This window comes from Phalacrocorax aristotelis, chromosome 19 (assembly GCF_949628215.1).
Source record: "Phalacrocorax aristotelis chromosome 19, bGulAri2.1, whole genome shotgun sequence".
NCBI lineage: Eukaryota > Metazoa > Chordata > Aves > Suliformes > Phalacrocoracidae > Phalacrocorax > Phalacrocorax aristotelis.
The window spans coordinates 1,755,334-1,779,158 of NC_134294.1; the positions used below are offsets into that span (position 1 = coordinate 1,755,334).

General features: G+C 51.1%; 2 protein-coding genes across 2 annotated transcripts; both read right to left on the reverse strand.

Annotated features, from left to right (window-relative positions):
* Nucleotides 1-2,015: 2,015 nt before the first annotated feature.
* Nucleotides 2,016-12,282, reverse strand: SDHB (succinate dehydrogenase complex iron sulfur subunit B). Its single transcript, XM_075113710.1, has 8 exons — nt 12,154-12,282; nt 11,042-11,169; nt 9,626-9,711; nt 7,414-7,550; nt 6,977-7,093; nt 4,607-4,708; nt 4,280-4,402; nt 2,016-2,240 (listed from the first exon to the last, which is right to left on the reverse strand). The coding sequence occupies exons 1-8, from the start codon at nt 12,226-12,228 to the stop codon at nt 2,163-2,165; spliced, it is 846 nt and encodes a 281-aa protein (XP_074969811.1). The 5' UTR covers nt 12,229-12,282; the 3' UTR covers nt 2,016-2,162.
* Nucleotides 12,283-12,657: 375 nt separating this feature from the next.
* LOC142066368 (protein-arginine deiminase type-2-like) lies at nt 12,658-23,619 on the reverse strand. Its single transcript, XM_075113704.1, has 16 exons — nt 23,316-23,619; nt 21,665-21,851; nt 21,515-21,584; nt 21,280-21,341; nt 21,080-21,197; nt 20,345-20,470; nt 19,375-19,553; nt 19,078-19,181; nt 18,790-18,901; nt 18,604-18,711; nt 16,165-16,316; nt 15,749-15,893; nt 14,610-14,703; nt 13,699-13,784; nt 13,410-13,538; nt 12,658-12,986 (listed from the first exon to the last, which is right to left on the reverse strand). The coding sequence occupies exons 1-16, from the start codon at nt 23,444-23,446 to the stop codon at nt 12,753-12,755; spliced, it is 2,037 nt and encodes a 678-aa protein (XP_074969805.1). The 5' UTR covers nt 23,447-23,619; the 3' UTR covers nt 12,658-12,752.
* Nucleotides 23,620-23,825: the final 206 nt, after the last annotated feature.

A 23,825-nucleotide genomic window follows, 5' to 3' on the forward strand; every position in this document is an offset into this window, starting at 1 on the left:
AAAAAGGGCTTTGCACACCCCACCCCCCCACACATCTTGCAGGGAAACGCACCGGGCTCTGCCCCCACAAGGGGCTTTGCAGCCCCACACCTTGCAAGGAAAAGCACACGGTTCTGCTCCCAAAAGGGGCTTTGCTGCCCCCCTTTGCTCCCCCCTTGGTTGCACACCCCTGCACGCTCACCCAGGGGTCAGCAGCTCCCGCTGCACCAGTATTCCCTCTCGGAAAGCTGCAGTAAGGGGATTTGGAAGTCAATAACCAGGTGCAGACCCAAATAACACCCCTAACACAGACCCCTCCAGCTGAAGCTTGGCTTTTTGGAGCTCCAACTGCTGCAAAACCACTGCCAGAAACACCCAGCACCTGCAGGAAGGGCTGCTCCTGCCCACCACCACACCCCACTGCAGCCAAAAAGCAGTTGTTCTCCCCTCTGTACCCACCCTTGCACAAGGGAGTTCTGGTTTCTTTCACGGGAAGGGAGATGAAAGCCCATGTTTTCTCTGTACGTGCCTCAGGCAGAGCCTGTGCTTCCTCTCAAAGCCAAAGGTGAAGCAGACTTTGTTAATCAGAAGAGAAAGCCCTCAGCCGGCGCAGCAAGAGTCAAAAGGCAGGAAGGGGCTGCCCTCGCTTCCTCCGTGCCCTGCTGCATTTCCATCCAACTCGCCTCGGCAAGCACGCCTACTTTTTAAATAAAATAAGGCAAAACCCAGTTCCATTTGTGTTCAAACCGCCCCCCCGCAGGTTCCCTAAAGAGAATAGTGGCATGGGAGGGGTATCGAAGCTCTTTATTCAAGCTGCTGATGGGAACTCTCTGGATTTAAACGGGGAGATGAGATACCGGAGCACGGGGATGCAGCAGATGTGGGAATAGCAGTGCCACGGGACTGACAACGTGCCCCATCGGCAGCGGGGTCAGGACCCGCGCCCAGGACCAGCCCTCACCCATCCTTAACCACAGCTCGCTGGAGATAGAGAAAATAGGGGCAATTCGGGGACATGGAAGAGCAGCCCAACACACACGGGTTTTAAGTGTTAAAATATCTGACCTACAGAAGTCCATGTCACGTAAGCTCTCAGGAACGAAGAAGTTCGCTCCAGGAAAAGAAATAAGTATTTCTGTAAGTGAGAATGAAGAGCGCAACATGAGCTTCGCTTCTCAAGACAGCTGCAAGGCTCCCGTACTGCAGGATAAATAAATGTATGGGGGGGAAAAAACAGGGTCATTCTTGGGGTAAGCCTTCCCAGAGCCACGTTTTATGCCACCTCAATGTGCGCTTGCTGCCCGCTGGCAGCATTCTGGTTACCACGACATCTCAGAAGCAGCATCATGATGTTTCTAGAAGTTTCTACTACATCTAAACAAATAAGTCTATCGAGCAGCAAAACAGAAAACCCTTCCGATCTCCCCACCCCAACCAAGACTGCAAAGAGCTGCTTCAAGCAACAACCCACCGCAAACAGCACGAGTTTGAGAAATCTGGAGCTGAAACACCTTGTCCTAGAGGAAGGAGAAAAGATCGAGCCCCGCTCCAATAAATCTCATCTACTTGAGGACTTGGAATAAAACTAAGCATCCCAGCAGGGCAGTGGCAAGACACCTCTTTCCTGCAGGCGCTGCCGCCGGTATTTTGCCACCTGCCTGCACCTTGCGAGCTCCAGATCCTCACTTTGCTCCTCACCAAGGAGCCCAGGGGATTTCAGAGCAGGGCAAGACTCTTCCACCGTTCCCCTTTCCCAGCCACTTGCACTGTTTTCTTGCTGATCGCCACAGGGCTTACTGCCTGCAGGTCTCTTCCCACACAGGCACTCGCTTTAAAGACGTGGGATCAAGGTCATTCCAGAAATTTGGTCTCTGTTCGTCTCTGCTGTGGGGCCACTTTCACATCCTCATGCCACAGCAAAGCCTCCGAGGGGACCCCAGCTGCTCACACGCTCACAACTGCAAAACCACCGAGGTCTGGGATTCTACGATCGAGGCAGAGGCAACAGTTCAATACTGTTAATAAAGTAACAACCCTTATTTTTCTTTACAGTATGTATTGTGCATGCAAACCTATGGAAAAAACGCCACGCTTCCTGCTGGAACCTTCTCTTGGTAAATCAGGTATAAATGACTTTCACACAGAGCGCGTTTCTGTGTTACACTTCCAGTTAGGGAACAGTATTACGCAGCGGTCGCCTTCTCTTTGTAAGTTGCCATCATCTTCTTGATCTCAGCAATTGCTTTGCCAGGGTTCAAACCCTAAAAAGGAAAAGTTTCAGTTAGCTCCTCTGGAAAGGAGGACCATCCTCCCCCCGCAGCCTCGCTCCTGACTCAGTCACGTGTCCCGAGTCACAGTACGCTCACAGATATGCTGCTGCTCAAGAACAGCCGGCACAGGACACCCTTTTGATTCCAGAAAGCCGGAGCCCAGCCTAACACTGCGCTTCCTTTCAAGCGCTGGGAGGTTACAGGATCCTGAGGGCCAGCTCTGGACAGCCTGCTCCAGGCAGGGTGGGCATCGTGGTATGCAGAACCCCTCGGTTAAGGTGTGCTGATGCAGGTTTGCTGCGCTCCAGCCTCAGTTTACAAGGGAAGAGCGGGCCAGCCCGGGGTAGGGACGCAGCGCTCCAGCTTGGAGCTCACCTCCTCTACCTGGAGGCTGAACCGGCAGCACTTCCCACTGCTTGAAGACGCTCATTTGATTTTGGAGGACTGGTTTTGATCAACAACACGAGGATCAAAGGCAAGAACGGGCGGCTGAGCGATAGGAATTTTTAATAAAGCTCAAGCGGGACTGAATTCAACATTTTGTAAATGTCATGAGGTGACTTCTGGAGGCAGGGAACTGCCCTGTAAAACCTTGAGAGTGACAGTACAAGAGATGTGGTTTTTCTCCTTGTCTGAAATAAAAAAAGCTGTGCATTGGAAGACCCCAGGGAAGGGAGCAAGAACACGAACTCACAGGATGAAAATGCTCCTCACACAAAAGCCAGCTAAGCTTTCCAAAGAAGGTTTTCTACAGTGTAGACACACATCATGTTGCAAAGGCCCTTAATCCTGCAGCACTGCTACCAAACCAAGCATGCCTAATCTCAAAATGAGAGGAGGATCACAACTGCCCTGCTGTATCACCGTGATTACAGCAGCAGCGCTGCAGGACAGAGAAAAAAACACGCAGGAAATCACCCGGGTACACAGCTCGCCATGCAGTCTTTTCAGACAACAGCCAGGATTAGAGCATGGGAGTGCAAGCGTGTTATTAAGCATAGATGAGCCTCAAACGTGAGACCCCAAGCCTCAATGACTATTCCCTTGCACTACGTGCATTCCTACATGCAGCCAGATCTTCAAGCTGAACCTTCACTTTCAGCTGAACTGGGGCTGACACCAGATCACAAGCTAGCTCCTGCACAAAGGGGGAATTATCTGTAGTTGATGAATCACTTTATAAAAATCCACCAAAAAAAAAAAAAAATCAGCTTGCAGGGCTCCTGGCCTGTCAACCCAGATCTCCAAGATCCCCTTTCCCCCCATCTGTAATCCACTCAAACATTTGCCTTCATATTATTTCACAGCTCAAGGAGAATTACTCCCCCACCAGGTGCAAGCAAAGGCTGGCTAAAGAACAGCACAGCTGCCAGGAACCAAAACTTGAGATAATCCGCCTGACAACAGGCACAAGGTCATTGCGAGACAAGGAAGAGGCATGCTCCGATTTGGGAGGGCTTGCTCAGCTCTCAAAAGAAATCCCAGAGAGAACAGATCACCTGGGAAATGCCCGACAGCAGGACACCAGCATAAAACACAGCCCCCCAGAGCACCGAAAACTTGCTGTAGTCTTCTCCATTACGCAAGTTGCACAATACACCCCAGCGAGCTGCCACTGTTGGCAGGTTAAGGTTGCACCGCGCAGGGGTTAAGCGCGTTAGTCGTAAGGCTGACACTGCTGATCCGAGTACGCGAACTTCCCTGCACCACTTCTGGCAGCGTCCCCCACACGACCAGTGCCCCACCGTCGCGCTTCCGAATCTCGGCAACTGGTTCTCAGAGTCACTGCCTCACTCACGAGGAAGAGGTGTTCCTGCGATGTGTAATACAAACCCGGCCCCATCCTCTCCTACAGTCACGATCACGAGCAAGACTGCTGGTAACTCACTGTGTTCCAAAAGGCTAAAGCTTGCCTTGGTTTGTTGAGGAAAACAAAAACCTAAGCCGATATTTTCCTATTGGTTTGAAACAGGGGGCTTGGAAACAAGCCAGTAACCCCAGAAAGGGCACAACGCAGGATGTAAACATACCTTAGGGCAGGTCCTTGTGCAATTCATGATAGTGTGACAACGGTAGAGAGAAAACGGGTCTTGAAGCTGTGCCAGGCGTTCCTCTGTGTAGTCATCTCTGGAGTCAATCATCCAGCGATAGGCCTGAAAGTCAGTGGCATTTGACACCCCAAATTCTTCAAGGTGTTGTAATCAGTGTGAGGTTTTAAAAGGAACACCTAACTCGGGAATTTTGGTCCAGGATCTGGCCTACATAATACTATCCCACCCGTGCTTGCAAATATTTGTACTGCTTCTAGATGTGGAGTCCCTCAGCAGTCCCACGTGACAAAGGGGATCTGTCCTTACCTGCATCAGTACCGCAGGCCCCAAGTATTTGTCCCCGTTCCACCAGTAACTGGGACAGCTGGTGCTGCAGCAGGCACACAGGATGCACTCGTAGAGTCCGTCCTGCACAGGGGTGGGAGAGCACAGTCAAGCCACTCCAGAAACCCACGATGAAGCCTTTTATAAAGAGGGGATTTACAGGGCACATGCTTCCCTCACCACCTTCCCCTCTAGCGACTCGCCACAAGTGGCTCCGAAAACCTTAAGCTGCAGAAGCGCTGTCACAAGGACATGCATGCCCCCTAAAACAAGACACATGCAACCCTCCCAACTTCACCACTATAATAAAGTACAGTTTGAACAAGAGGTGGCGGGGGGGGAAGCACTAAACTGAAGAACAATGTGAAAATTGCTTGGTGTTCCTGCATTGCTTCCTTCCAGCCTGTCCCAACAAGTGGCTGAGGAGAGGAACAGATACGTAACTGATTAACAGTTTGAGGCCGTGTTACAGAGGTGAAAAGAGCAAAGTCTGCTCAGCAGCCTAGGGGAGAAGTTAAGAGCTCACAGATTAACATGCGCTTTGAGGGGATTCCCCAAGCCCTTACAGAACAGGAGTGGTGGGAGCCTTTAGCCACATCACCATTTTTAGGAAGATGAAGGCGTTTTTATTTCAGGGACTGAAGAAAAGGAAGTTAGAGCTACACAGAAGTGACACTGGGCAGAAGACAGTTAAACTCCGAGGAGCAGAGGTCTCCCAAGTCTCCTAACTCCATCAGCATCCCCAGGCTAAAACAGAGTCCAGTCTGGCTTAAATTATCTATTTGAAAGTTGCTTTTTGGGACAAAGGTCGCATTAAATTTAGTTTAGGAAGACACCAGATGCCAAAAACTCCTGGGAGCTTCTAGCAAGTCTTAGAGGAGGACTACTCCAATATGCTTTTGGAAAGACTTGCCAAAGCTACTTATCTTCTTGCTCTAAATTTGTCTTATTCCCAACTGTAACACTGCAAATGACTGAGGATTTAAAGAAAAAAGGCAGCAGTTTTTCAGCTGACTTTGTATCCAAGTTTCTCCAGCACACAGGCCGTTCTCCAAGCAAGAGAAACTTCACAAAGAGAGAACAAGCAAGTTTAATTGTGAGAAAGATTCAGGCAGCTCCTGCAGCCTCTTTTAGGTCTGCCTGTTTCTACCTGAATGTGATTTCAAGGATGCTGCTTTATGAAAATGTGACAGGAGAGTCCCTTTAGTGTTTACACACAAATCAGATAACATCATGAACTGGTGCAGTAAACGTTGTCCTCGGATAGAGATTCTTTCAGACTGTAAAACCCTGCAGTTGTTAAGACGTCACAGCACCCGTCGCGTGGTGCTGCCGGCATCTCGGGCACACGACCGGTCTCTTCATCGAATGTTAACTTCATGGCAAAGAGACATAATGGAAGAGTTTCAAAGATCGCTGCAGAGAATTAGGCTGCAGCTTGCATATTTTCATTGAATCCCATTTAATCAGCCTTCCCCTTTGCTGTTCACACTCACCCCTCTTTTACCGCTTGCCAAAACCTAGGCTGCCTGCCCACTTTGCCCCTACTCAGCGACAGCAGCGCAGCAACGATCACAGGGGAGCATTGACAGGCCGAGCTTTGAAGCATGAAGTGACTGATGGATTCATCAAGACAGGTCAGAGGCAAAAGAGAAACTGCTGATTCAAGGATACCTACTGTGGCGGCCAAAGAAATCCAGACAAGAACTTACCTGCACTACAAGCTTTTTAAAAACCTATTATCTCCCAGCTGTTCAAATGGTTCCTCAGATGCCCTTCAGCTTTATGCAGAAACTTTGGACCAATAACACTACGTTCCCTGAAAATTCCCTCCAAATAACAGCGCTCAAGAGAGACATCCAAAGACTTGCACTAACACATCACGCTCGTGTCTCCACATGCAAAAGGGTTTAGCTTTTGCCATTAGTTTTTAGGGCTGTAAAACCCAGCAAGCGGCAGCAAGAGCGCTACTTAGCGTGCTGCAGCTAGACAAGACAGACAGCGCTGAGCCTGACAGCCTACATGCCAGCATAAACTGCGGCGCCTTATCTCCCCTGTGACGTTACAAGCCTGCAGCCTTCGCACTGTTTTTACAAACACACAGAGTTTTGCAGCGCAGACAGTGGAAATGAGATCAGAGCCCCCGTTGCAACCATGAACGCATTTCGTTAGTGAACGCTACCCCTAGCAACGCAGGCATGCCATGACACTGCATTTCAGGAAGCAGATTCCACCTACGTTGGGTTTTGCACCAGGTGGCTTTGTCATTAAAGGACCTAGAAGCTACTGCATGTAACATTTAACCCTGGTCTTATCTGGAAAGGATTTCAACGGCAGAAAAGAGGCAGTAACCAGTTTTTGACGGTCTTCTATGGACTGCAGGTACTGCTCCTTGCCCTGTTTCGACTCATCCTTCTTCTTCAGGTAAGGCTCGATGGATTTGTACTGTGCGTAGAAGTTACTCAAGTCCTGGGAGTCAAAAGGCAAAAAGGTCACATTTATTAAGCTGAAGTGATGCATGGGAGATTGAAAATCTACTACCACTCCAACAGAAGGCGGCATTTTGTACCTCAACCTGCCGCATTCCTCCAAATGAGGACAGATTTAGTCACTGCTGTGAAGCTCAGACCCACCCAAGCCAGAAAACACAAGCAGGAGCAACGTGAATGATGAGACCTGATCTTGCTTGGGATAACGTCCCAGCGTTACCCTTTCCAACCCCATCTGAACCCCACGCTGCCTGGAACGGTGTCACCCACGGTTGCAAGCTGACAGCAGCAGATACTCACTGGAACAAGGTCCTTCACCACATACATGTGGGGGAGAGGGTAGATTTTAGTGACCTTGTTGAGATCGGGATCAATTCTTTTGATACAGGCCAGCGTGTTTCCTCCAGCAATGTTCATAGCGCAGGAGCCGCAGATGCCTGAGTGGGAGGGGGAAAACCAAAAACAGAATAAAGCATTAGATATTTACCCTCTTATCCTACTTGAGGAAGATCCTCTTGGCCTCAAACACGCCCCCCGGCTGCCTTCAAGAAACCCTGTACGTGACGAGGAAAACGCCAGAAGTTGCCATTGGGCCAAATAGGTTGTTATTTAAATAAAGAACAAACACAGGAGTCAACTTTCATTAAAGCCTAAAACACATTCTCAGTGTTGAACTTCCTTCCACAGCAGAAAACAAGCGGCTTGGACACTTCATCCCTTTTGCATCATTCATTAGCTGTACATGCTACTTAGGGTGGGGAGAGCATTCGGCTTTGTTCACAAGTTTGAAGCACAAGCTTGTATTGATGCAAAGCAGCTAACGCTAAGATTGTAACATGGGAACCAGGCATATCCCACATCAGCCCTACAGTTACGGTCAAAAGCATCCCTGAAGGTCAGGAACATAAAACAAAGTCCCTAAGACAGAAGCTTCTTCCATGCCTTCCGCAGCAGGGTAGAGCGATGCCATAAACTGCATTAATTAACTCCCAAAGGTGAGAGGACAGACACTTGCCAGAACAAACAGCATATAAATAGCTTAACAAATAGATTAAATGACACTACTAATGATCTCCCAGTAATAGAAGGATCAGATGTAGCCCAGGAAAGGCCAAGGTTTACAAGAAAAACCGCTGCAGAACCGTCACGGATACTGCTCAGGTCAGGAGCTCGGGTATCCAATTCAGACTGATGCCTAAAACATCATATTAGAAAGAAGACAAATGTTGAAAGGGCAAAACTTTAATTTCAGAGGATTTGACAGATATCAATTGATACGAGTCAGAGAAATGCCACTGCTCCTCACGTTGGCGAAGCTAGCCCGCCTCAGCGCCTGATGCGTTGGCAATCCTTCCCCTCGCTGCCAGATAAAGGCTGGCACTTGAACAAGGTTATTCCTCCCACTCGAAAATGGTTACAAGTATTTTCCAGACAACTGGAGAGAGAACCGGGGCTGCAGGCACAGGCCCACGACCATGCGACAGGAACGCGTGTCTGGATTTTTTTCCCCTGCATGGTAGAAAAGGGGCAAGATTGAACCAGTCCAGCTTGAAAATCTGTCTTCAGGTTCTCAACAAAAAGTATTCAGAGCAATTAGTTCCAGCTGCTTGGGAACAGTGTAGGCTATCCAAATATCAGACACCGAGAACAATCACACCATATGAAATTCCTCTGCCTGCTATGCAGATTCTACAGGAAACAGCTGCGTTAAAGAGTGCTTTTCATTTAGATCCAAGTCAAAACATCTTTAGGCATCAACTGCACCCAAATTTCGCGTACTTGCAAACCCACCCAATTAAATCAAAAGCCATTCCATAAAGGCATCCTCCATTCCTGCATTTCCACAACTATCATTTCAAGCTCAGCATCCCAACATTACCCATTAGGTTTTGTTTTGTTTTTTTTTAAACAGGGAAAGCCCCCTGGACAGGTAAGTTTTAATGCAGTTAAACAGATACGCTGATTTGTACCTGTACGAGAACAAGCCGGTAGCTCTGCAATGTAAAACCACCAGATGGCCTTTTCCTCAATCAATCATTTAGCCTAGTCAAAGGGCCAAAAAAACATTCCTGAAGCTATTCCTAGAAGTCATAAGTACTCTTCCAGTTACACCCTTTCTTATTTCCACAGCAGCACTAGATAAAGCAGCCCCTACAATTCATTCCCATTCGCCACATCTGCCCCCTCAATTTTGCTGTTGTAATCTCTCTTGCTAGATTTCCCTACGCAGTCCATCACTGGAGGGCAGCAAGATGAACAAGATTAAGACAGGAACGACTGGGGCTGTTTAAGCATATTGCTCATAGCTCGGTGTTGTGCGATTACGCCCTGTGAATACAAGCTTTAACTTTACTACTCGATTCACTAAGGTATTTCATAGGCAGCAGCTGGAAGAGGACAGTGGTACGCTGCCATCTGCCCTGAGATCTTCTAGTAATTACACATACATTGTCAGCAGCAAACCGTCTTCAAGGGCAATCTTCAGTTTAGCAGGTTGGAAAATCCTTCTTACCTTCCCTACACGATCTGCGGAAGGTCAGAGTGGAGTCCAACTCATTTTTGATCTTGATCAGAGCATCGAGCACCATAGGCCCGCATCTATAGCAGAAAACAAAGTCAGCAAACCTGGATAATTCCCCCCAGTCTCAGGGCTTGATCTCTGGCATCCCAGCTAAGCAGCTCCTAAAAGGACTTTGATCAACTATAATAAAAAATACACCATTTCTGCCAATTCCAGGCAACAAGATGGAGCTATCTTGATCAGCAGCACAACCCATTTGCCTCAGCACACCCCAGGGTCAGTGTGGGAGAGAAACCCTTTCTTTTGCTGAGACCCTGAAGATCTGGCTCAGCTGGAGAGGGTTCAGACAGCACAACTGTAAACCGAGAGCTTTGCTACCAGTTCTCTCCCTTTGGGTCAGGTTTTAACAAGTCTGCCCATCCTCATTAGTCACAAGAAGCAGTGCTGCACACAAAAACAGTCTTGGATAACTTATGTAATTTTATATACAGCAGACAAGGCAACACCCAGAAATTATTAACTGGTGCAAGTCACACAAAAAAATTTTGAGTTCTCCATCACATGATTCTTAAGTAGGGAGCTGTGTGGCTTTGAATCTGAAGCTTTCAGAAAGGGCTCAAGGTGAATTCCTCTGGCAAGATTACAGCAGCAAGCGGAGCTCAAGGAAATCAAGGCACATGTGCCTATGGGAAGGTTTCTGCACCACAGGGAAGACAGCAGCCCTTCACAGAATCCCAGAGAAGTAAGAGCTTTCTTGGTGATGGCTACATCAAAGCGTGCAGGTGGTTACTGCAAGTTTAACATAACCTGCAAATGAAAAGTAACTAAGTGCAAAGAAAACTCTGAGAAGAGTTGATAAAGCTTCCGCCTTATCTCCCAGGCCTGCGAGCTACTCGTAAAACCATTTCCTTTCGGAACATGCCCCAGATTCACCATGTAAATAAAGCTTATTCAAGCCACAAACACAATGAAGTCTTCAACACAACTGAGGGACACAGGTAAAACCTCACAGAAGTCTCAAAACAAAGTGACCATTTTACCCTCGACAGTTATTGAGACACTGGCATTCAGAGTACAGTTTTTATTTGCCACACTTGGCACTTACAGGTGAGGGAGGGGAAAATAAGCCCATGTGATCATAATAAGATTTACTTTATCAGGAAATAACATTGATCTTACCCGTACTGAGGGCAAGGTGCTCTAACACAGCCGAGGTACCACCTCCCTGGCCACTCCAACAAGGTTTTAACAGCCGCTGGAGCTTAATGAGACTGCTGACAGCTTTAGTTGTCAGCTCAAGTGCTCCTCAACCACCTCCCGTTATCACTCCTCAGATAATCTGCATGCACACACAGCCCCAGAACACCTGCCCGGCAGCAAAGTCTCTCCCTAATGGGGCATACTCACTTATTCAAATCCACTTCATACGTCTGCATGCGGGGCTTGTCCCCAGGCTTATCGGGATCCCACCTGTAGATGGCAAACTTCTTGATGCGGGGCGCCACCGCAGCTGCTGTCTGCGCTCCCCGGCACATCTGTATCCAAACAACAACAAAACAGCCCTTAGGTCCCTTCGGGTGGCTTTAAGCCAGGCAACAAAATGACCTGAGGCCACATGCTTTGGGGGCAAATGCTGCAGGACCTGACACTGTTTTGTGCTTGGGCACTCGTACTGTTTTTGGAAAATCCTCCCACGGTTTTGCTGCAGTGCTGTACCCTGGTGCACGCAACCACCTCGGTGCCAGGAATACCTTCTCCTCCTCCCCAAGGCAGAGCAGATAATCCTAAAACTAAGGGGCAACCCACAGGTGCTCCTGCAGGACCTCCTTCCTCCACAGCCCTAAGACTCTCCCTGCCCCAAAACTGCCCTCAGGAGCTCCCAGCCACATCTCTACCCAGTGCCAGGCCAACAAACGACCCCCTCCCAGCATTGTCCCCAAAAGCTTCTTCCCTCTCCAGACCAGCTCCCCTTCTCACCTCTCCCCAAATTACCCCACATAGGGATATTCCTCCTGTTCCCACACCTCTCCCCAACCCCCTTTTTGGTTCTCCCCCAGAAAGAGATTCTGCACCCCCCGCAGTCTCCTACTAATCTTTATCTCCCCCTAAAACCCCATCCCAGACCCCTTCCCACTCCTTTTTGCCCCAGATCCTCCCCAGCATCCCCCTCACACATCCCCATGCCCCCCCTAAGCACACCTCCTTTTCTCTTACCCACTTTGAGCCTTCTTCCCACCCTGTACCGCACCCTGGACCCCCTCCTGCCCCCCAGGCCCCTCTGCACCCCCTCCAGCTTCCTCCCAGCTCCCTCTGCAATCCTTCCTGCCCCCCGAGCTCCCTCCCGCTTCGCCCACCCCAAATATCACACAGCCCCTCCCGCCCCACCACCTCCGCCCCCCTCACCCCTTCGGCTCCCTCCAGCCCCATATCTCCCCCCGAAGCCCGAAGCCCCTTGCCTCACGCCTCCCCCGAAGCCCCCCGGCCCAGATGCCCGGAACAGCATGCCCCAGACCCCTCACCGGCCGCGGGCCGCCCCGCAAGAGCCGACCCGGGACACTACGCCTCAAGGAGACTCCCACCACGGCCGCCGCCATCTTAGCGTTACGCAGTTCCGACCCCGCTGCCCCCCGGAAGCGGAAGAAGCCCCCGTAGCGCGCAGCCTCTAAGAGGAAGGAGGGGCGGGGCTCTGAGGGCAGCCATCTTGAGTGTGGCGGCGGCCGCACGGGAGGCGCCATGTTGAGTGTGGCGCGCCCTGTGGCAACAGGCGGGATAGCGGGACCAGGATCCCTGGATCCCCCTCCTTTTTGGGGAGGGGGAGACCAGTGCGGCCACCCATTGATTCCCAGCCAAATTCTTTCCGCAGGAGAGGTGTTCAGGCCCTTCTGCCTGCCCCAACACTGGTCAGGGCAAAATGGCAGGTGCTGAGGGCCAAAATGGGGTCCCCCCACCCCACCTCACCCTCCCTGAGGGCTTCCCTCCATTTCTCTCATGATTATCGCCCCTAATTATCTAATTTCCCGCCTCATTCCTCACAGCAAATTTATTTATTAACTGAATCGCAAGCAACACACGCTGAAAAAGCCACTGGGGGCGAGGGTGGAGGGGGAAGGAGGCCCCACTATGGCGTTACATGCCACCATTTGAAGGCGAAGGGCTGCCGCTGGACGTTGGTGCCGCAGCGGACCTCCCCGAGCCTGCCGTCGTAGGAGGCCACGTCCTCGAGGAAGTGGCAGCGTAAGCCCAGCGGCTCCAGGAGGGAGCGGGTCTGCCGCTCCAGGCAGCATTCGCCACCCACCACGGGGCCGAAGGGTTTGGGGATGCCCAGGTCCTTGGCCAGGACGATCATGGTGACCTGTGGGATGACACGAAGGGAGCATCAGGACAGGCCTCTCCGATCAATAAAGCCAAAGGGAAGTTGCTGGCCACCCTCCTCCATCAGCCTCACCCCCAAATGGGGCATCAACACCATTTTTTGCAGCTGCCCTCCACCAGACCTACAAATTGATAATCGTTTTCTGCCTTTTTATCATTAAAATACATCCCACGCCTCGCAATTTCACCGCTTTGAGAAGTTTTTGCCTCAGAACTACCCAACCACAAGCAACATGAAGCCACAAAGTTGTGTTCGACCCAGGCTTATCAAAGCCTGGCTGGAGATGTTTTCTTTTTCTGGGCAGCTGTAGATACTGTGCTCTTTTGGGATGACTTTGGGGACTCATCCTGGCTGAATAAGCTGGTTTTGGGGGAGGACCTGAGGAGTGGGGAGCCCCCTCACCATGTTGGGGAAGTATGGCAGAGCTTTGCCTTGCTTGTCAAGCTTGAAGAGGGCTGGCACGTCGATGATGTCCTCCTCCATCAACCCCAGCTCCTTCTTGAGGATGTCCCTGTTCCAGTCGATGCAGCGCTGGAGGGGATGGAGAAGAGCAGGTTGAGGGGGCATGGTCCCCAAAACCATCTTACGCAGGAGGAGAGACAAAATGCAACACTACCCCTTAAGGGTTTGCACCACCCTGGGGTGGTTATTGCAAGAAATATGGATTATTACCAGAAATATTGGTTATTACCTGGACATACTGGTTCTGCTGCACCAGGATGTTATTGGAAAGGACCTTGTTAATGGTGACCCGTTTCGTGTCTGTCCCCGAGTACCCTGCAAATGCAACCCCCTGTCAGAATGAATCGGCACTGGTAGGAGCCTGGCTTAAAACAGGGCACAGGGGTGGAAAAAAACCGCCAAATCCTGATTCCCTGAGCTTGGGGTTAAGAATGCTGAGAGTCCCAATTCTTAGTTTATTGGGAAACTGCGTGGTAGGACAACATCTGCTCATTGCAAAGAGCATTGGAAAGGTCCTATCATCCACCCTCCTGCCCACAGGAGTCGTTAGCTCCTAAATTTCCCTACTCAGCTCCATAAAACCAGAGCTACCACCTCCACCCCTTGTTTTGGGATGTTGAGTCCCAGGCAAGTGGCAGTAACCCAGAGGGACCGGCGGAGGTACGGAGGTCTTCCCCCAAGCCTGTCACAGATGGATAATGTTCAAAACCACGATTAAAGGGTGCCCAAATTGGCAGCCAAAACATCATTGCTGCAGGGAGGGAAGGCTAAATGAGAAAAAATGGTGCTGATTTGGGGTGACACGAGAGCCCCCTGGCTGTCCCCACTCTGAGCTGGAGCTCTGCTGGCATTTACAGACATGATCCATCCCACCAAGCAAGCATCCCCTCCATGCTGAGGGCTTTATCCCTCCCGTCCCACTTGCTTTCCCAAAATAGGGCTTAAGGAGGCTGGGAATGGTGGACAGGCGTCCCGCTTGCCAGCTGTGAAGGGCAACTGGGTGGGAAAAGGTCCCCACGTCCCCCCGATACCCGCACGTCGGTCAGGCGCTGCCGCCCTCAGGCTGGCTGCTCTGCGGGGCAGCTCCGGCTGTCTCAGCCCACATCAAAGCTCGGCTGAGGCTGCCCGCTGTCCCCTTGCCTTTGAACATGGTGGCTTCACCCTGGCCCTCCTTCTGCTTCTCCCGAAAGAGCTTGTAGCACGCCACGGGGCTGGCCATCAGCATCCGAAATCGCTGGGGCAAGACAGAGGGGAGAGCAGTCACTGAAAGTGGCTTATCTGAAGCCTTGGGGGATCTTGAGGGCTTATTTTTGCAAGGAACCTGAGCTTAAACTTTTAAAATTAGGCATCTTTGCTATTATTTAGTGCCTTTCTTAATGCAGTGCTGAGGGGATATAACTGACCGAGGTGCTGTGATTTATGCTGTTGGCAAATACCCGCCAAACCACCCCCAAGGAGTTAAACTGCTGCTGGGCCAGGGAGAAAAACTGCAGCCTGGATGCAGCTGGGCCCAATCCTGCCCACCCCAGGTGGAGTGCATATAAACCCCTGGGAGGGTGTTTGTTGAAGGTTTGGATGAGTTGAGAGGGTGAATGAGGAGTGTGGCTGCTGCCAAGGTTGGTATTTTTTTTGTTTCTGTGTTGGCATTGCAATGCAGGGGGGGAGAAAGAGCAAGTGAACAATCACTCTGACTTTCCTGGGAGAGGCCAAAAGTCAGCACTAAGCTAACCTGAATGAACACTGGGACTTGTGAATTTCTAGGGTCTAAGGCCCATGTGTGTGCTGGCTTGCTTCCCAGCAGCAGGAGGCTGCTTGCTGCAGTCTTGACAGTATCTCTTATGGGGGGTTTAGCCCAGCCCTGAGGAGGGCAAAAGTGCTGTGTGGAGGGGTTTGTGCAGGGTGTGTGCATAAATACTCTGTTCCTGAACCATCCAGGTCAAGGCACAATTTCCCCAGGGGGAAAATCTTGTGTCAGAAGCAGTAAAAACCAGGATAGAGAAAAGAGGTAGTTTCTGAAAGCATCTGGGGGATGCTGAGCAGCTGTGAGCCCTGGCCAGCCTGTGTGAATACGGAGGTTTAAATTTCTTAGATTTTTTCTATCTGTGTAAATTACTGCTAAGCAAGTCCTATTTTGTGTTCAGAGCCCTAATTTTGGGGACAGGGTTGAAAACCCAAGCAAATACTGGCTGGGACTGTCAAAGAAATGAGCTTTGGAGTTTTCCCTAGGTATTATTCCCATTGGAAGAGAAACCATGGAGCAGCTTGGGGTTTTGGGGTACCTTTGCATCCGAGGTGGGCACAAAAGTGATGAACTCGTTGACTTGGCCCACGGAGAGCCAGTCGGAGTAGAGCTCCACGGGAGCCTGCACTTGCTGGGCATAGAGGAAATCCCGTACCACTCTGGTCATTCTCCTCCCTGCGGGTCTGGGGGCGAAATACCCCCAAGAGAGGGGATAAGGGGAATAAATATTTATGTAGCAATATGTATGTACAAAGAAATTGCTATCAAGGTGGAGGAAAGAAAGGAGGGTGCAAATGTGAAGGCAGTGATTGGGTGCACCCACTTTGTAGGGTACCAGATTTATAGCTGGCCAGGGAATGGCTAATTAAGGCCTTTAATGTGATTTTTTTGGATCATATTTAGGGGCAATCATGGTTCCTTTGCTCCCAAACATGTAGGTTTCCCATCTCTTACGTGGGGAAGCTGCTGCCGATGAGGATCCTGCCCAGGGGATACTCCTTCCCTGCCACGGTCACAGGTGGGCTGACCTCCAGGTTGCCGAAGGAGTCGAGACTGGTGATGGCTTCAAAGAGGGGCTTGCGGGTCATGTAGCCAAAGTCGGGGCCCTGGGGAAAGAGAAATTGCTGTGGGCTTTGCCCTGAGTCCCTGCTGCCTCGGTGCTTTTGCTTTTAACCTCCTGCTGGGCTCAAACCTGTTCCAGTGGGTGAAAATATCAGAGTGAAGCCTGTCCAGGGATGGGGAGAGGCTAAATGAAAGGCAAGAGGTCTCTGGGTCATCTGGGCTAAGTAATAAATGGCAAGTGCCGGGGCAGAGCTGGGGAGAGATCTCCTCTGCTATCCTGCAGCCGATATTTAAGTGTCTGCATTAAGTTAATTAGGTGCTGGGGTAGCCCCAAAGCTGAGTTTCTTGATGGCTCTTGTTGAGTAAAATGAACTTCAGGCCTGGAGGGTAAATCCACCCCAGGCATAAGAGCCACCCAAGGGGCCATACTTCACTTCAATCCTATTTAAGCCCTGATTTTCAGGACTTAATATATCTGGGATTTAAGGTGTTGTGCCCACAGGTGTAATTAACCCTTGGTTGTGATGTACCAGGGTCAAATGCCCGAGGGAGAGATTGCAGTGTTAAAAACAGGGTAAAAATGGTAGCGGTGGAACAAAAATCTTGCCTTGACCCTGTCCTTGCTCTCCGGTTCAAGTCAATGTGGGCTTGGAGCTCATGACAGCCCCTGGGGCAAGATCAGGTGTCTGTTGGGTTTGCATTAAATCCCAATCACTCATTAGTGTTGGGTTTCCTTAGGGGTAAACCAAACATACAGGTCGGTAAAAATGAGCAGGGAGACCTGAGGGTGCATGGTTATGATCTAGAAGTTGCTTTTTTTTAAAAAAAATTGAAGGTGTTTGGAGAAGCAGAGGGCTGCTGCTGCCTTTCCCTGAGGCACCCCATGCATTTTTGGGGTGCATATCTGGAGGATGGCTGAGGGTCAGATCTTTTCCCTGGGTGCTGCAGGAGGGACTGAGCATGAAACACCTGCTCGCAGCTTATTTCAGTTTAATAAACCACAGAGCTGGTACGGTTTCAACTGTCAAGACGCTGGATCATCCCAGGTTTACAGGTCGCATCTAAGTCCTATCAGTTCCAGACTAATTTTGAGGGGCTAATTCCCTCTCATCTCCTTTTTCCCTGGCGTGGGGTCCCAGGGGCTTAGGGCTTGGCCTGGCCTCCTTAGGGAGGACGTGTGCATGTTGTGTTTGGCTAAGTATTCCTAGCTGGAAAATGAAATTGGAAAGATAGGAGTGGGGATTAGGGGAGGCTTCAAAGCAGAAATTGGAGTTTAACGTGTTAGCAGCTCCGAAGGCTGAAATTGCTTCTCTAAAAATGAAGCAAAACAATTCCTAAAGAGGGCAGGTAGGAGTGGTTGCCCGGCTTACTTGTGAAGGATTGGATCAGTGTGCTGTTCCCATCCTGCCTGATGAATCTGGGACTGCATGTACTCGTTTCAGGCATGAGAAATTATTTCAATGCTTTTGAAAGTGCTTAACCTTCCCCAAAGTGACGTGCAGCAAAAAAAAAAAGGTGAGCTGTCCTCTTCTCCTATTACTGTTGGAGAGAAGACCAGGACTGAGGCTGCTGCCAGGGCCGGGCCAGGTGTATGGGCAGAGATTTGATGGCTATTTGGGAGTGCCCTGTCCCTTCTGCATGTTGATACCTCAAAGGGACTGCTCAGTCCATCTTTTTACTGTGCTTGTCTTTGGGCTTTCCCAAATCACGCTGGCCAGGGTCACTGCTCTCCCAGGCAGCTTTCTTTGCATGCTCTGCCTGTGGCTGACCCTTTGCCTTGGCAGAGAAGCCCCACAGGGATGTTTTTGGCAGTTGGCTGCATCTTCTTCTCTTCCAAGCAAGTAAATTGACCCATCTCACCCTTTCCTTTCCTCTCCTGCTCAGGAGCTGCTGTGTATTCTCAGCTGCAGAAGAGGAAAGGAAAAACCAGCCCAATGCTCAGATATTCAGGGTGAAGAAATCCATTCCTGTCCCAGAACTTGGTGGGAGTCCTTTGTCCCCAGAGGCGTGAGGTCTTTCTTGCCCCTCTGATCCAGCACCTTCTGGATAAAAGGTTTTCCAGATGGCTGGGATGAGGATTAGGCTCTGATCTTTGGTTTGGGGGGGGGGGGGTGGGGTGAGGCGAGGCTGTTGGTGTCCCCCTAGCTGGAAATGGATGGGGTATTATCTCCATGCAGTTGCATGCAGCGGTGTTAAGCTCTAATTTTTTCAGGCAATTCGTTGTAGGGCCTCCAAGGAGCCACGTGCAAGTAGGATTTTAGGTGTGAAATAGGTTATGCATAAAAAGCTGCAAGCTGCTCCTCAGGCAATGTAAGCAACTCCTGCTCTTACCAGCAGCTCCTTGATGGGGAATTGCTCCAGTGGTCCATCTTGAGGGGAGTCCAGCACCACCGGGAAGCTTTTGTGGGGAGCGTGAGTGTAGCCAAACTCGATCTCATCCTAAAGAAGGGAGGTAAACCCACACGAGGCACATCAGCATGGAGGGAAGGCTTTGCCCCTTCTCCAGTGCCTGCCTACCTGCATCCAGCGGTCCCCACGGTTGACGTAGCCAAAGCAGACCTTCAGCTCACAGCCAGCCTTGTTCACCAGGTTTTTTATCTCCTTGACGAAGAGGTAGTTATCTTTCATGCTGGGAAAGCAGATGGCAGGAGGGAAGGGGATGAAGGGCTGCTGGAGGATGGGTATACCCTGCAGGCAGCTGCCTTTCCCTCTGCCCATCGCTTCCCCAGCATGTCTTGGTGTCTCCAGGGAGACTGGGGAGCTGATGCTGGTTTGGCTGGGAAGGCATCATCCCTTGGCCTTTACCTGCAGACAAAGACGTTCACCGGTGCCAAAGTGTTGGGGGTCATGATCCATGGTGCTACCCTGAACACTACTGTGTCAGTGAAGATAGGTGTGGGGGGGATACCCTAGGGGAGGCAAGCAGAAATCAGGACTTTCTACACCCTGTTTACCACTGTTCCCCCAAATATCCTACCCTTCAGGTTATTTTTGGGGTAACTTAATGGGACCTGCTCTCCATCGAATCCCCATCCCCTCCTTCACGCCCCTTGGGCTGTTATACCCCTTGTTGCACCTCCTATCTGCACCATTCCCTCAGACCTCAGCCAGGGTCTCCAGGAGGCTGATGTGGATGGAGACCAGCCCAGGGAAGGTGTCATCAGGAAAGCGGAGCCCCTCGACGAAGAGGTCGAGCTCAGCAGCCCCACCGGGGTACTGCACGGTGTGGTACAGCTTCTTCTGGCCCAGCACGTGGATATAGCGCTGCCTGAAGAAGGGGCCTACAAGAAGAGAAGGGGGAAGGTGGGCAAATTCTGAACTTTCAGTGGTGGTTTCCAGCCTATTTTGCTTGTGTGCGAGGAGATACAGCAATCCCTCTGTGCCAGAGCTTCTCTGCCTCTGTGGGTTGATACAGCTTCATCTGACAGAAGTCCTTAAAACAGGAGCTAAGGGGCTTGCAATTTGCAGTCATGCACAAAGGTGGGGAAAAATATCTCAGCCTTTCCTTGGATGGAGCAGTCATTGAGAAGGTGTTTTCATGGGGTTTCTGCCCCTGTGGTCCCCTCTGACCTGCCATGGGATGACAATGCCACCGACCCTTCTGCTGACAGACTGTGTCTGCATGGAGGGACAAGACCAAGCTACTTAATGGCATGTTTCTGGGCTGAATGAGGGCTTTTAATCCCAGTGAATAAACCACTGTGTCCACAACAAGCAAGATGGAGGGGAAAATGTGTTGTAGAGCATGTTGCCATCATGGATAAAGCATCTGGGTGTCGGGACACATGGCTTTTTTTTTAATGCTACTCCTTTGCTGGATGACCTTGGATAACTGCCTCTATGTCCCTGTGCCTCTGCTTGTTAACCTCCAAAGTTTTCCAATTGATTGAGAAGAGAGAAAATTCAATGCCAGAAAAATTTGGAGAAAGGATGCTGAGGGCATGATTAGCAAATCAAAGCGCAATTCAAAGAGAGGACAAGGTCAGAGATGGAAAGAAAAGAACTTGCAGGGATCTGAAAAGCATCACAGATGAGGAGGAAAGGGCAGAGGAGGAGGTGAGGAAGGACTTACTCTGCACATAAAAGACTCCAACTTTGTCAGCATCGGAGACGGGAATATAGAGAATGATTTTGTACCCCCGGGGCAGGTGCTGCGGCCCTTCGGTCCTCAAGACCATCCGAGACATGTCCAGCAATTCTGGGTGCAAGCAAGAAAAACTGGGTGATGGGTGATTGCACCATGCAGCTCTGGCTGGTTTGCACGCTCCCTCCTGGGGTTTGCTTCTCCCATGCCAAGAAATCTGCTTTTCCCTTGCTACCAGCCTTTGCAAGCTGGAAAATCAACCTGCGGTCCTGCTAGCAAAGCTTATGGCTTCTGCTTTGAAACAAATGCCTCCCACCCCCAGCCTTGGCACAGCTGGTCCCTGGCCTCAAAAAGCCGATGGGCACTGGCTCCGCGTGGTTTTAGTTTTCCAGGAACAGGCGGGTGTATTCCTGGCTGCCGGCTGCATGCCTTGCCCCGAGCTCCTTTCACCCGCACGGAGCATCCCTGGGCCAAGCTCTGCTGTCAGTGGCACCTCTGCTGTTTTTCTGGCCGTGCTTCATGCTCCTGCTTGACCGCAATTAGTTTGCATGGCATTAAAAAAAAAATTCCCATGTGGGAAGCTTACTCAGCAGCTCGGTGGAGAGCAGCTCATGGAAAAGTGGTTCCCAAGCAAATTTTCATCTCCAAAAAGGTTAAAGAGTGGGAATAACGGAGCATTTTTGGCTTATATGATATGTATACTTTGTTTTTAAGCTCTGTTACCTTCCTTGCTGAATACCCTTTCATCACTGCAGTCCGATGCCGGAGTGAAGGGCCTCTCCTTGTCACAGCTGACGAGCAGGATGGCCCCTTGTCCCTCGGGACCCCAGGTCCAGCTTGCCTAAAACACCCCGCTGGGGCTTAGTGAGCTCAGACTCTTGCAAGCCCGTGGACTTCCTGTGTAGTGGAAGAGGCTGAATTACCTTGTTGGGGTTGTCCTTCTCCACCACTCCGTCCCGATCGGCGTCGACGTCCAGAGAGATCCCTGGATGGGCAGACGCCCTCGTCACCCCAGGGTAAGGCAAGGTTGGGTGGGTGCAAAACCCCCCCAGACCCAGCAAACCTGGGTCCACCTCTGCCCCCACATCAAAACACCCCACTCCAAGGGACCGAAGGGTTGAAGAAGAATTGCTGCACTGCAGAAGCCTTCGTACTCACCGATGCCGGTGAGGAAGACCCCGGCTTGGTTGATGGGCTGCCCTCCCTCTGCATAAAAGCTGACTGTTACCTGCAACCCCCCAAATCCCTGGTTGGGGAAGGATGGTCTCCCTCCATGGATGTCCCACACCCCAGCACCCCACTTCTTACCTTGTTATCGTTGACCTCGGTGCTGGCCTGGCTCATGCTGAACCTCAGGACTGTCCCCTCATCCAGCGGCCACCGTGTCCCGCTGCTGAGGGCTGACCTGACCTCTGCTTGGCCCCGGCATGTCACCTCCACGCTCACCCCCTCCGTGTGCTTCACACCAAAGGAAACTGCCCCGGCCGGGGCCGCCCTGCCAAAATCATGTTGTATTTTGAGGTTTGCACTGAAAACACCTGGTTCTCATTGCAATTAATTTCACTCCCCAAAACAGCCAAGACTGGGCATGCTGGCGTCTCACCGCCGGCACCTTTCTGCCCTTTCCTTGGTGCCTGGGAACTCTCAAAGTGTATTTTTTCTGTTTTTTAGGGCAGAGCATGCTATTTTAGCAAAATGAGTCTATTTTGTAGCCATCGGTGCAGATTAGGATCTATAATAATCACAGCTGAAGCACTCAGTGCCACTGGAACCCAGCTCTGGTTTGCACTTTAATGGAGGAATCTGTGTTTATTTTTCAGCTGGGGCAAACCCGGTATTTGACAGCTCATTGTAACGGTGTGGCAACCCAAATGAGAGACTTTACCATGGGAAACTCTAATTTTCAGGGTAATTTTATCCAACCCCGAAGCAGCTGGTGTTGCACTGCTCCCAGTCTGATGTGCCCTTGCTCTTCTCCAGCTGCTCTACGCATCCCCTTACCCTCTCCTGGCTCCTTGTCCCGAATTTCCCCATCTTTCTAGGGCTATTATTTTTGGGATGCTTACGTCTCCCGAGGTGCGGGCTCCCTTTGAAGATGCATGCTCCCGACACCTGAGAGCTTGTGCCGTATCACTGTTACAGCATCATTTATTGGGTTTCTGGATGCTGGCAGCCTGGCCAAACCCCCACCGGGGGGGGGCAGGAGAGGAAATCTGAGCACTTGTTTGCTGCTGCCTGGGCGTTTCTTAAGTTGTTAAATTATATTTAATTATGCATGGAAAAACTGGTTTGGTTTCCTGGTTTCTGGGTTTTGGGAATCCCACCGGGAGGAGATTTGACCCGGAGAGATGGCAGATGAGTTGTAACTGCTCTGCTTGGCTTGGATGTCGAGGGTGAGATTTGCAAAAGCAACAAAGACTAGAATTAACCATGAAATGAGCTTTTAAACTTTTTCCTTTGGGGGAATAATTATCTTGCAGTGCAGCGTTAGGTTGGTTTTAGGGGTGCAGGGCTGGTGTTGTGGGGACTTGCATGCTTTCCCAGGATGTTGCTTAGTCACTAGGTCTCGTTTTCCTTCCCTCTCCCAGCTGCGTCCCCTCCTTTGCAGTCGATCCCCGTGGCTCATCCCTCCGCTCTCCAGCAACTTTGAGATGGCACTAGATCAGTTGACTGCAAAGGGATCAAACCCATCACCGTCGCAGACCCAGGGTAAATACCATATCATGCAAATGTGGATGCTCGAAGCTTTCCTGGGACTTGTGCAGATTTGCAAAGCTCAGGGAGGATTTTGCCCACAAATTGCATTAAATCACAACATGAGGGCTATGGATTTTGGGGGAGCAGGAGGAAAAGTGAGGAAGGGGGATTTGCAGAAGGAGAAATGGGGGGTAAGGGTGAGGAGAAAGGTGGAAGTGCAGAAATGGAGGGAGGAAGGGGAGCGTTGGGGTGTCACACTCACCCGTAGACATCGGTGGAGATGTGGGTGCCCAGCACGCACAGGGCCTCGATGCGGTTCCCGTGCTGCAGCCGGAGCGTGCGGTCGCCCAGCATCTCTCCGCACAGCAGCCCGGATGCCCTGATGATTGGCATGCACGCCCTTCCCCACCTGCTCCAGGTGGCTCTGAACCCCCTGGCAGCACCCAGCTGCTTCTGCTTCCTCCCTGTCTCGCCTCCCTCCTCCTCGACTGGCCCCGGAGCAGATCAGTCGGCTTTTGGAGCTTGTAAAGTTTGCGATGGCAGATTTGCAGCCCCCACCCCAGTCTGAAGGGAGGGGGCGGTTGGATTGGACCCTCTAAAGCCCCATGAAAATGATCTCTGAGGGAAGGGATGGAGAGGGAGGGCGGGCGGCTGGCCTGCTGCCCGGCCAGCTCCCAGTCCTATGTAAGGAGCTCCCCCAGCTGTCCCCAAGTCCCTGTGCCTCTGGCATCTCCCCGACCCCAAATGGGGACGAGCAGCCCAACGGGGAGGG

Coding starts and splice junctions, on each gene's coding strand:
- SDHB (XM_075113710.1), bottom strand. CDS start 12,228: ATGGCGGCGGCCGTGGTGGGAGTCTCCTTGAGGCGTAGTGTCCCGGGT. Junction 11,170..12,153: donor TGCGGGGCGGCCCGCGGCCG/GTGAGGGGTCTG, acceptor GTTTGGATACAG/ATGTGCCGGGGAGCGCAGAC. Junction 2,241..4,279: donor GCACAAGGACCTGCCCTAAG/GTATGTTTACAT, acceptor TTTCCTTTTTAG/GGTTTGAACCCTGGCAAAGC.
- LOC142066368 (XM_075113704.1), bottom strand. CDS start 23,446: ATGCCAATCATCAGGGCATCCGGGCTGCTGTGCGGAGAGATGCTGGGC. Junction 21,852..23,315: donor ATCTCCACCGATGTCTACGG/GTGAGTGTGACA, acceptor TGATTTTGGCAG/GGCGGCCCCGGCCGGGGCAG. Junction 12,987..13,409: donor TGCCATACTTCCCCAACATG/GTGAGGGGGCTC, acceptor GTCATCCCACAG/GTCACCATGATCGTCCTGGC.